The 13,760-nt window shown below is 36.7% G+C and overlaps 1 protein-coding gene across 4 annotated transcripts in view; it reads right to left on the bottom strand.

Annotated features, from left to right (window-relative positions):
- The window catches only part of PTPRK (protein tyrosine phosphatase receptor type K), a 576,017-nt gene that overhangs the window by 343,809 nt on the left and 218,448 nt on the right, over positions 1-13,760 (bottom strand). For all 4 annotated transcript variants that reach the window (XM_032651570.1, XM_032651569.1, XM_032651571.1 and 1 more), the window contains exon 3: positions 13,073-13,344. In XM_032651570.1, coding sequence (XP_032507461.1) covers positions 13,073-13,344 — 272 coding nt within the window. The remainder of the gene's footprint in view (positions 1-13,072; positions 13,345-13,760) is intronic.

Raw genomic sequence — 13,760 nt, 5'->3', positions numbered from 1 at the left:
AACCAATCTCACCACCTGGATTTGGAAACTTCTGAATAATAGGGTCCAACCGATTCAACATCATCTGTCACTCCTCTTCATGTCAAAACCCTCCACTTCAGCCAGACCAGTGTGGCTGTCCCTTCACACAATATGATCATTCTCATTTCTGACAGCAGAGGGCGCTATCTATGGCTTGCAATGAGTAAACCTAAACCCCTTTTTACTCCTGCTTTTGCATACCCAGATCCCACTCCATTTTTGTCTGACCACAGGGCCTGTGTGTTGCTTCCTTCTTGGAGCTCCTTTAATAGCATTGTTTTTTTCACTCCTTTGGCCATTTAATTAAATAACAATACAAGACCGCCAATATGGAAGTTTCATCTCCCTCAGAAGATTTTTTTCTGCATTGTTTTATTATGGCATTTTCAAATATATATAAAATTAGAGATAACTGTATAACAGAACCCCATTTAACCATCACCTACCACCAAACTTGTCAACACATGGCCAGTTTCCTGACTGGACTCTATATTCCCTAAAGAAAGGTATGAAATTGTTTTCATACTTGTTTGTTTTCTTCCAGAGCCTAGATTAGTGCCAAGCATGTAGTAACAACTCAATAAATACTTGGTTATGGAAAGGAACTGAAATCCAATCCACTAAAGTTCTGAGCTGGCCCTTAAGTGTTCAGCTTACTTCATCCAATCAATTCTTGACAGACAAACCATAAAAATATTCAATTTTTTTAAAGAAATATTAGCAAATAATAATAAGGAAAAACTTCCTGAGATATTGCATGGAAGTGAAATAACTATAACCTTACTCTTATCCCATCACTTAATATTTAATCAGCAAATCAAATTTTCTTTTGAGACCGAGACTGAAAAATCATTATCAATAAACAAACAGACAATCTGATACATAAGAGAGGAACTGGAATTTACCTTTAGGGGACCTAACTCAATTCTACTAGCAACATGACCTTAAACAAGTCACTTATCCTCTCTCAGTCCTTATCTCTAAAATAAAAATAGTTCTCCTTTTCCTAATGACCTCAAAATGCTACTGTGAAGATGATTTTTTTTTTTAATTTGTCAAACTGCTTTCAAAATACAAAGCACCACATAAATATTAACACTGTCTTTATGGCACACCCGGTCCATTTTCAAAGAGGTTCTATAATCCACTTGGGGGCACAAAACATAAAACTCTCTGAAATACTACAAGCTAAATGTCTAAATAGCAATGTAAGCAATACAGATATAAGGAGAATTGAAGTGACTAACAAATGCTTCGTGGTAGAAGTGGGCATAACGTTGGGTCTTAAAGGATTAATAGAACCTGGGCGAGGCAAAGAAAGAAACAAAGGCATTTTAGAAGGTATATATATAGTATATAATATATATTATATAATACTTATATATAAGGCATACATATTATATATAAGGTACATAGTATATATATTTATATATTAAGGTGTATATATATATATATATATATATATATATATATATATCATGTTTACATTCACATACACACGCAAAGTGCCCAAAGAACACTTAGAGCATCTTGCAGTTTGACTAAAGCAGAGGGTGCCTGTAAAAAAATAATGGTAAAGAGATTGGAGCAGTTGACTGAGGCTAAATTATGACGGACCTCAAATGAAGGCTAAACATTTTGACTTTAAAGGAAACACTGGCAAACTCTGAGGAGGTCAATATCAGCAAAACAGCATCCCCCCAAAAGTAACTGATTTATAATAGAACTGAAGGCAAGGGAAACAGGGAACTGTTACCATTAAGAGGGGACACAAGCAGAGCTGTGACTGAAGAGTAAGCAGTGAAAAGACTAAAGAAGAATATATATTTGGAACATTTCCAAGATGAGACCAAAAATGAGTAAATAGAATCCCTTTATAGAAATCTTTTTAGAAGTGTTGAAAGTCTTTCCTTGGATGACAAAGCTCCACATAACTAAAACCTGCCCATCTCATCCTAGAAAAGGTCTCCTTTGAGCACTCCTCCACCTGTCCTCTGTCCCTCCACGATGCCAATCTCCCCAAATTTAGGGCCTTCAATTAGCTGTTTGCTCTGTTTCTGCTGCATTTCCCTGATCTTTGTGTGCCTGGGTCCCTTTTGCCATTCAGCTCTCCAGGTGAAAATCACTTTCTCCAATAGTTTTTCCTGAACCACCTGGTCCAAGATCGTTTCCAGAACTCTAATTCTCACATTATTCTAATTTTTTAGCACTTATTGCATTCTGATATTTTGCTCATTTATTTATCTATCTGTTTCCCCCCCACTCCCACCCCTAGAGTAGAACTCCTGGGAGAATAGGAACCTTGAGACTTATTCAGAACTGTATATCCCCAGCAGCCAGAATAGTGCTTGGCATAGATTAGGTTGCTTTGATAAATACTTGTGAAAGGGATAAATTAATGAGTCATTCATAGTGACATACAGAGAGAAAGTCAATGTTGTTGTTGTTATTCCGGGGCCCCTACCTTCTTCAGGCTTGGATATTCTACTCCCCTAACATGCTGTGACAGAATCCCAAATCTTTTCAATTCTATCTCTTTTTCACTTTGCTAGCTTTAGTTGGTAACTTTCATTTGTAAATAAGAGCTTTAAAGAGAATACTTTGAGGGCTTCCCTGGTGGTGGCGCCGTGGTTGAGAGTCCACCTGCCGATGCAGGGGACACGGGTTCGTGCCCCAGTCTGGGAAGATCCCACATGCCGCGGAGCAGCTGGGCCGGTGAGCCATGGCCGCTGAGCCTGTGCGTCTGGAGCCTGTGCTATGCACCGGGAGAGGCCACAACAGTGAGAGGCCCGCGTACCGCAAAAAAAAAAAAAAAAAAAAAAAAAAAGAATCCTTTGAGGCTTTCATTACCTCATAAAACACATGTATAATTAGTAGACTAGCTATCATCCCATATTGTAGGGACTGAAACTCAAAAGGTCACACAAAAGAGTCACTCAGTGAACAAGGACGTGACGATCAATGGACCTGGGATTGAACACAGACCAAAAGCCTTCTAATTTAAACCTTTACCCAATATATAAAATGACCTCAACTTTATTCTCTACCAACATAAAAAAATGAGACCATCTACTTCTACTTCTCATACAGCATATCACAAAACCTAATGTTATAGACATACTCAAAAAATAGTTATTTGGTTATGTATTTATTGGTTTGCTTGTAACTACCCCTCCCCAAAGGAAGTGGGTGGATAATACGAGGGGAAAACATAAAAGAAAAAGAAAACGAACAGAAACCAAAACAAAAACAGGACAGAAATTCACTCTGATATTTATGGGGCTAAACTGACTTCATTCTTTCTTAAGTTTAACATACTGAATTTCACAACCAAACCAAAAGTGTCCTTTAATAAATATTAACCCAGAGAATCGCTGTATCTGTTCCCAGGCATTATATTTGTGCTGCTTTTGCAAAACTCCAGGATCTAAAGATGTTTAAGTTTGAACCAATCTTTGATCTCTAGGTGCTAGAAATTTTCCATTCTTTATTACTTTATTGAATTATTACTTGGTATAAATTTATGACTATACACCTTATTTTTTTATCTTTGACAATATTTTATTAAATACATGGAATAACTGGGCCTGTGAGCCATAACTACTGAGCCTGCACGTCTGGAGCCTGTGGTCCGCAACAAGAGAGGCCCCGATAGTGAGAGGCCCGTGCACCGCGATGAAGAGTGGCCCCCGCTTGCCACAACTAGAGAAAGCCCTCGCACAGAAACGGAGACCCAGCACAGCCCTAAATATATAAATAAATTTTAAAAAAATTAAAATTCCTCTAATTAAGTTAACTCAGTCAATAAATGTATTTGTTTATAATCTGGGTGTCCAGTCATATAGATGTTTTTAAAATATAAGAATGTAAATATAATGTATACACCTTATTTTTAAGCATAAAATGAGAATTGATTTACTGCTTCCAGAAAGCTGAGAAGAATGATTTTTTTCAAAGATCATTCAAAGAATATTAAGGATCTAAATCTCATCAGGGAATTCCAGTGGTGTGCGCAGTGGTTATTTATGTAACTAAATGCAGAAATAACATGTAGCAGCTAGCTTTATAATGACAGCTTTAAAAATACCTTTTGAAAATCAAAACAGCTAAAATTAACCATAATGTCCACTAGATTACATAAGTGGATGTTTTAATTTACAGTGTCCAAAGTTTGCTTTCCTTTAAATTCCAACTTTTATTACTAACAACAGAAGAATCAAAAGGAATAGTAAACTAGATACGAAGTACAAATATGTCTGACATTTCCTTTATATTTCCTCCCTACCATACTCTTTCAGTTGAAAAGCTTATGCTAAAATAGATAATTACAACCTTTCCTTTTTCCATTATGTTCTAAGAATGGAAACTGAAATCACCACAGCAGAAAAGTTAAATTTAAGATAAAAACATAATGTCACCCAGCTTAGTTTTGTTTTTCCCTTGAGGAAGCGATATTCTGTTACAACCTAAAATAAAGAAAAATCAGTCTTTGACATGGAAATGGACAAAGAGATTGCATAGAAATTCAGATTGTACAGAAAATTAAAAGTCCCTGGGGGGGGGGAATTCCAATTAACCATCAAAGTCAGCAGACAAAAATCACTGAACAAGGAATTGATTTTAAATTGTTATCTATATTTTTCTCATTGATATGGTATTGCATTAATAAATGGTACAGCATTGTCAGATTAAACGGATTAGAAGGAAATGGTTCTTACATTTTTGTGTGTTTGGCTAGGAATCCTACCCCAGTAGTATACATTTTTTTTCCATCTTGGTATATGAAGACCAGCCCATTAATGTATGTAATTAATGGATACTGAGGTATGGAAAACAAGGAATCAGTAGTGTGTTAATTTGGATTCAACAAGCTGGGCTGAACGCAAGTGAGTGAGCAAGCGAGGTACGGGCATCTCTTCCACCCTTTGGAGCATCTGTCTTCCCCAGTCCCCTTGGATGAAGTAAACTCCTAAGAAAAAGTCATAGGCTGAACAAACACTGCCTAACTCTGCTTACTGCTCATTATTTTTCAATCTGCTATTAAAAGGGAAGTGCATTAATTTCATGGAAATATTTCTCAAAAGAATTAGTGAAGGGGGGCTTCCCTGGTGGCAGAGTGGTTGAGAGTCTGCCTGCCGATTCAGGGGACACAGGTTCGTGCCCCGATCCGGGAAGATCCCACATGCCGCGGAGCGGCTGGGCCCGTGAGCCATGGCCGCTGAGCCTGCGCGTCCGGAGCCTGTGCTCCGCAACGGGAGAGGCCACAACAGTGAGAGGCCCGCGTATCGCAAAAAAAAAAAAAAAAAAAAAAAAAAAAAAGAATTAGTGAAGGGACACTTGACAGCTCCTGCTACACTAAATGAAAACAGGTATGATTTAGTAGAATAACAACAGACTTCTGTCATCTGCTTGCAATAATTACTGTGTTAACAGGACTCTTTTTTTCATTTGTTTACATTTGTTTACACATTGTAAGTCTCATCAATGAATCACTGCAAACAGAGTCCAAAGGAACTTTTGTTTTATAATAAAAGCAGATCACCGTCGGGAAACAGAGAGAAGTCATCCTCATAGGATGATAAGTTTTAAGAAAACAATGACTATAATAACGTGAAAGTTTTTTCAATCCTATTTGGAGTACTTTAAATGAAACAAATAAGGAAACATTAAGAGTAAAAATGAGCAGCAAAAAGCTGCTTTGTTAACAGCCTATCAAACAGAAGGTATGGTGCCAGTGTAAAAATGAGCCAAAATGCCCATGTTAGGCAATTACTGTTACCAGAACTAAAATAAGCCTATTTAGTTGTGAAGTTAGTTAACTTCAGATGTCACTGATATGGCTAAATTCCAAAATTTTAAAAGCAAGGTTAAATTAGTCAAGAGGAAAAGGGGAATAATTTCAACCACTTAATAACCAGCAACTTGGTCCATGTATGAAGATAAGAAACATTCACTTAGCACTTGATCAAATATTAAAACAAAGTAAAGATGACATATATGGAAGTATCCAGTTCAGTGTCTTATGCATGGTAGACACTCAACAAATTATCCTTCCTTCCTTTCTTTCTACTCCCTTCAGTCATTGACTCATTCTATTACAGTCCTATTTACATTTTCAGGTATATAGCTTTGTCTTCTCCCTGCAAATGGACTGAAAAATATTAATTGTTTCATTCACAGATAGATACGTATACTTTTAATTCTGCCATATGTCTCACATGTGCTATCTACAAACGTGTTGAGAGGTGGGATTGACTGAAAGGTCAACAAAGATGTGACATGATATATTAGGATGCTTTGGGCTGCATAGGAGAATACTCAACTAAAAGTTGCTTTGAAAGTTATTATTGTTATTGTTATTGTTGCTGGTGTTATTATTTTGTCTGAGAGTAGAACCCTGGCTCCTTCCATACTTTCCTCTGTTACCCTCAGTTATCTTCTTCCTCAGAGTTACAAAATAACTGCAGTAGTGCCAAGCATCATGTTCTCATGCAACAACATGTATCTCTTTTTTAATTAGGGAATAACACCTTTCCCAGAAGTCTCCCAGCTGACTTTCCATCATAACTCATTGGACAGAGCTGGTCACATGACCACTGCTACCTGCAAAGTAAGTTGGGAAAGTAAGTAAGGTGGGAGGGTACCTAGCCAACGCGGAAAGGAGTAGAATGACTATTCAACAGGAAATTAATAATATCTGCAATATTGTCATACAAGATAATGAGCCAGAGTCATTTATAATGGTTACAAATGAAGTTACAGCTGTAAGATATACCTAGTGGTATGCACTGAATTGTGTCCGCTCCCACCAAATTCATGTGTTGAAGTCCTAATCACCAATGTGACTGTATTTGGAGACTGGGCCTGTAGGGGGTAATTAAGGTTAAGTGAGGTCAAAAGCGTGGGACCCTAAACCAATAGGCCTGGTGCCCTTATAAGAAAAGGATGAGACACCAGAGCTCTCTCTGTTCATTATGTGAGGACACAGGGAGAAGGTGGCCTTCTGCAAACCAGAAAGAGAGCTCTCGCCAGGAAACAAACAGACCAACTCTTTGATCTTTGGCCTTCACACCATGAGAGAAATAAATTTCTGTTGTTTAAGCCACTCAGTCTATAGTATTCTGTTATGGCAGCTCAAGCAGACTAGGAAAGAAAATCCATCTACAAAAGAAAAATCTTGCCACCCTCCTCTCTTCAGTGGGGCTCTACATGGTTGGATGAAGAGCAGTAAAAATTGGGAGCATTCCAAGAGCTATGGCACAGGAGTGATATCCTCTTTCCTCACTCTGCATGGATGGTTCATGAGCATGCTGTAACTTCAGCTCCATCCTTCGAGATCCATCTTTTAGAGACTTTTTATTTAAGTAAACAGTCATTTGGTTTAAGTCCCAATCTTCTTGGATCCAAAGCAGTAGTATCTCTGGAGTGTAACAAACATTCCATTGCCAAAATATCAGTGCAATGCATGTTAACATAAACTTTTAAAAAGGAGACAAAAACAAAAGACCCCATGCTTGTCCAGTTCTTACATTTTTTTAAACCAGTGAAAAATGTTAAGAAGAAAATGGGTGGCAAAAGTTCAGCATTTATTTCTCAGTGAATTAGGAGGTGAAGAAAAAAAAAAAAAAAGGCATATTCAGCTATATTATCACTTTCCAATTTCAGGCCAAACCCCTGTAGTTTTCATCACGCAACGTTTTTGTGATTAATGATGTGCACCCAGTTAATGGAAACCAGCAGATTAGGTTTCCACTAATAGTTTTGGAAGTTATGTCTGCCTGCCTCATTTGGTAACAACCTCACTGTTCAGTAAGAAACTAATGGATTTAATCCAAGAGCAGAATTTTAGTTTTACACATACAAGACAGGTCAGATTTCCAGAGTGGAGAAAATAACACTTTTAGAGGTATGCTGATCTTCAGCTGAAATTTAACACTGAGATAATAACTCATAATGTTTGGGTTGCTGTTTTTCTTTTGACTTCTGTTTAGAGCAATTAAAAAATTTACAATACTTACTTAAGGCCTATAAAAACAGGAAGAATTAGCAACTTGTAACCATGGCAAATAAAATACATGTAATATGATACTTTCTATAATTAGTATACTGAGCTAAAAAGACATCTATTGCTTCTGAAGACACAGGTGAGAAACAGTTCCTTATATATTAGCTGTATCACTGCAATGCTTATGTCATAAATGCAATTTACATTTGCTTGTTGTGTTTCACTATAGAAAGTGTCCATTCCAAATAATGGTGGTTTAACAAAAACAATGAGGTACGGAGGAAAGCAAACTAATCTAGGAATAGAGAAATCAAGCAACAAGAATTATAGTCCCACTTCTGCCTCAAATTACTTTGGAAACAAGTCTTTTGTTTTCATTTTCCCCACTACATTTTAGATCTGCCCCTCTTAAGTCATTTAATAATGCTACATTGTTTCAAAGTTTTATCTACATATATCTCACCTTCCCATCTGGACTAGGCTCCTTAAAGGCAGACCCTACATCTGATTTACATTTTTATCTTCTACAGGGCCAAGCTAGACTGTAAGCTTCAAGAGAGGAAGGACTTTACCTGTATATCCCCAGAGGTTAGCATGGTGTGACCTCATGCTAATAATGTGCCAAAAAATCAGATGTTTTAATAAACAAAAAACCTAAGAAAAAGAGAGTAGGGATGGGGAGGAATGAATAGGTGGAACACACAAGACTTTTAGGGCAGTAAAAATACTCTGATTCTGTAATGATGAATACATGTCATTATACATTTGTCTAAACTCTTAGAATGTACAACACCAAGAGTGAACCCTAAAATTAACTACAGACTTTGAGTGATTATGATGTGTCAATATAGGTTCATCTATTGTACCAAATAGAGGTTCTTCTGTTGTACCTCTCTGGTGGGAGATGTTGATAATGGGGGCAGCTATACATGTGTGGGAACTGGGGGTATATGGGGAAATCTCTGTACCTTCCTCTCGAATTTGCTGTGAACCTAAAACCGCTCTAAAAAAAAACTGTGTTCAAAAAGAAAAGAATAGTATGCTTTCACAATAGAAGAAAATGCTGAGCACTTATTAAATCCAATAGAGTTCACAATCTTTTTGTTTACTCATCATAATGTCAACCTAATTTATGGTAAACCTCTGCTATGTGTCAGATACTTTTCTAAACACTGTGTATTAATTCAGTACTTAGAACAACCCAGTGAGGTAGGTACTGTTGTGATCCTCATTTTTCAGATGAGGAAACTGCAGTCAAAGAGATTCAGGAATATTCCCAAGGCTGCACATCCGCTAAATAGTAGAGTCAACATTTGCCCAGGAATGGCTGGTCCCAGAGACAAGGACCCTTATCCTGATCTTCCAGGTAACCAAAATTCATTATTCAGAAAATCATTTTTGCCTTCATTTCACAATTTCATGTATTTTTTTTTCAAATCAGAGGTTAAGTTTCTTGGGGTTAAAAATTGGCATCTCCTCATTATTGAATAGTCCACAGCTTAAGTAATTAAATTACCACATCAATCTTCTCTTTAGTCATCTGCTAAGATGGAATCTCTGGGAAGGGTAAATCACACCAAAGGTGTGCTATATCTTTTTCAGATATTTAGTTCAACAGGAAAATGGAAAAGAGAAGAGCTACTTGTAAGGAGTATTTTGTTTTCACTCCCAGGATCACGGTTTTTATACAAAAGTTATCCTATACTAATTAAAGGTAGGAGCTCTCTCAGCCTATTTTCTTTTTGATTGCTTCTGTTGTTATTGCTAAAGTTGGGTGAAAAGGGGTTGTACCAAAGGGGTGGTCAGATAAGGAATGGCTCAAGCAAAGAAGAGAAAGGAGTCTTCACTAGACCCACAAAAGAAAACTGAGAGGTTAAAGAACAGGTTTGAAGAGTGTAAGATCTCTGGAGAAGAGAAGCTGAGTAAACTGTGGAACCAAGGAGAACAATTTCTATGAATATCATAACTATTTAATCTAGAGTCTGAGACCATTAAAAATATGCAGTGTTTCTTTAAGAATGAAAGAGTAGGCTTATAACATGGCACATTGCAATGGTTATATTCTAATTTTTTAAAATCCATAAAGAGTCTGCATTAAGCAATAGTCAAAAGTTTTTCATGCTATTTCCTAATAGCAAAAATGCTACATTAATATAGTTGTTTCTAATTAACTGATATACAGATATCACTAGGTAGCTAAATGACAAAATCGATGAAAACATCAATCAAGTAATTTATTGAGCACTAAGCACATGAATAAAAAATATTCTGCTCTGTTCTTTGCTCTCATTGATTGCTAAGTTTTGCAAGTTAGGGAAAAGGATGTGGAAGCAAAGTAATCACTTAAGAAATGACCTATTGCTCAAATTTCAGTCTGCAACAAAGAGACATTTACCCACAGGTTCTATGTATTTAGCAATCATTTTCTCTAACAAAAGATTTCCAAAATGATCTCACTAGCCAGGCTGAAACTTGCACAGGTTCCTTTTGCACTGTTTGCTTTAAAATACCACAGGTACGGGCTTCCCTGGTGGCGCAGTGGTTGAGAGTCCGCCTGCCGATGCAGGGGACACGGGTTCGTGCCCCGGTCTGGGAGGATCCCACGTGCCGCGGAGCGGCTGGGCCCGTGAGCCATGGCCGCTGAGCCTGCGCGTCCGGAGCCTGTCCTCCGCAACGGGAGAGGCCGCAACAGTGAGAGGCCCGCGTAACCCATAAAAAAAAAAAAAAAAAAAAAAAAAAAAAAAAAAAATACCACAGGTACAAGTAACCTAGGCAGCTTTGTCATGCAAAATGAGACTGAACAAAGAAGCGTTCATCCAGCTCTTGGTACTATAACTCAACATTAAAATTAACATTCCAGAAATCTGTGCCATAAGAAAATGTTATTGGGGAGGTGAGGGAGGGATGGACTGGGAGTCCGAGGTTAGCAGATGCAAACTATTACATGTAGAATGGATAAACAAGGTTCTAATTGCATAGCACAGGGAACTATATTCAATATCCTGTGACAAACAATAATGGAAAAGAATATAAAAAAGAATGTATATATGTATATATAACTGGATCACTTTGCTGTACAGCAGAAATTAACACAACATTGTAAATCAACTATACTTCAATAAAAAATAATAAAATAGAAACTACAATTTGGTAAAAAAAAGAGAAAATGTTATTAATATCAGTAATTCAAAGATAGATTTTAGCAAAAAAATAGGAAAAAGTAATTACATGCATGCCATTTCTTAGTTACAAAGGATCAGCCGTATGATACCACAGATACATTATTTTCTGGATTTATCAAAATCTACTTCTATAGGTTTTATTTTCAAAGATGCAACCAACAATTTGATTCTTTAATGTACCATCTATGCAGGTAGCAAACAACCAACAGGGTTGAATATATGCAACCTTACTCCAGAACCCAAATTTTTAATAATTTTGCTAGATTTGTTATCTGAGCTTTAATTTAGTCTAAGGAGGCTGAATCTGTGGACAGTTTTATTTTGCTGAATCAGAGCTTTTTCTTTTTAGTGTTATGTTAAGCTCCAATAGCAGATTCTAAAGAAATCAGTATGATGATAATGTGCTGTAAGGGTGACCCAGCAATGACAGTTATCAATCCACTGTTGTCATAGATGCGCCCGTTAATCTTGCTTCAGTGCTTTAGCATTAGTTTCACACACCTCCACCCACTCACCTACCACATAAGCAGCCCGCCCAGAGCTATGCACCCTGAAGAAGCAGATGGCTCTCCAGGACTGAAGAGAAACATCTTTCTGTTCAGGAATAATGGAATCAACTAGTACCTAATAAAAATCCATTGAAATCTTCATAGACACATAACCCTCAATGGAGAACCTTACCTGTATGAAGAGACTTTTAATAAAATAAAAAATCAACTCAAAACAAAGCAATTAAAAGAATGCATTGATTTCCTCTCCCCTCTTCCCAGGAATAAAGATAAGCCTAACATGCTTTTTTAAAAAGCAGAAATAACACTATTAGCTTATAAATTACTCACCGACAATAATAAAAAATATACCTTTACATAAACTCATTCCCATTAGGTTCTATAATAAGCTACGAACAGGCAAATCTTTTAAAAGTTTAAATTTCAAGATCTAACACAGAAGTGAACTTTCAGAAGAGGTAACTTTCTGTTACCAGGTCCTGAACCTTACAATGAAGATTACTGAACAACTTTCCAAACTGGTAAATGGACTTCTTTGGTTCAACCATATAAACTCTGTCACACAAATCACAACGTAGGTATTGACACTATTCATTGTATGGTTTACTCATAATTAAATCAAACGTTTCTGGGAGGGGAAAAGATCCAAAGACATGTGGACAACTTTTTTTGTTGCTTATTTTTTTTTATAGTTGGGGCTGGAGAAGCCATGATAGGCCATGTAAGGGAGACTTATGAGTAATAATAAGTAATTAGAGGCAGTCAAGTGGCAGTGGGATGGCATGAAGCATTCACTTCATCACTAGAATGAAGACTCTAAACTCTTACTGAAATTCTTTAGTGCTACCTTTAAGTCAAAACTGTCCCCCACTCAATTCTTGGTGACGTTTTGTTTGCCTATTTTTATACTCCATGTAATTGACAAAAATATTTTAAAATTACTGAAAATGCCTCCCCCTTAGATAACATATTTCATGAAACACTATTTCATGTTTATTTTTCAAATGTTATCTTCAAGAAGCCAGTAAACCAATCCAGTCTGAATCGTACACTCAACTCAAAAAGCCTATTTCTTCCTGAACAGAGACATAGAAATATATCTGTCAATAAGCAGCTCTTTGCCAAACAACCAACACATTTTGTACCTAAACTACATTTTTCCATATGTTGAAATATTTTCCCTACTTTGAAGATTTTGTGCCAATGTAGTCAAACATTTCCTCAAGCATAGCACTGGAGGAGAGCTAAAGAAACAATCTCTCATTCCTATGGGACCAGTATTTACCTCTAAGTATTACATACACAGTGAGATCCAATGACATCAAAGCATGAACCAGAAAAGAACAGTTGATTACCTGATATTCATTGGGCCAAAAGGTGCTCACTGCTAGCTCAGCTCGAAGCCAGTCTCTACCCGTGAATCCAGTCACATTCCATATTGGATTGGCAAGAGGTCCTTTATTCACCCTAACCAATATGTTCAAAGTGCCAGGATTCAACCCTTTCTGGCTGTATAATAGGTAGCTAAAGTCGATACAGTGAGTGTCGTTCTCCTTCATTGTAGGCAGCTGAAGTCTGGCTTTTTCTCCAGGGTCATGATCTGAAGAATCCACTATCATATAGGAACCTGAAATGACATTACATAAAATAAAGCTAGATAGCTATATAAGCAAAAGGGGAAATATAATAATAGAAAGAAAGCTAAAATACTAATCTATTCTGAGTATTAAATTTAATTTCAAAAGACTATCTTCCAGAACAGAGGTATAAAAAGGTATCAAACAAGTAGGTAGATGAATTGAATTTATAGTGGGTAACAGACATTGTTCAAAGTACATAACATGTACAAATTCATTTACTCTTCACAACATGTTATTATTCCTATTTTACAAATTAGGAAATTGAGGCACAATTAGTAACTTATTCTAAGTCAAACAGACCATGTAGAGCCTGGTTCAAGTCCAGATCCCACTCTAAATAATCTCTAGTCTTGCTAAACAAAGGTCTTTTATCAAACAAACAAAATAAATAAGCAAACAAAAG

The sequence above is a fragment of the Phocoena sinus genome, chromosome 12, assembly GCF_008692025.1.
Source record: "Phocoena sinus isolate mPhoSin1 chromosome 12, mPhoSin1.pri, whole genome shotgun sequence".
Lineage (NCBI taxonomy): Eukaryota > Metazoa > Chordata > Mammalia > Artiodactyla > Phocoenidae > Phocoena > Phocoena sinus.
Note: the sequence above shows the minus strand (reverse complement) of the source record. Positions and strands in the feature narration are given on the sequence as shown.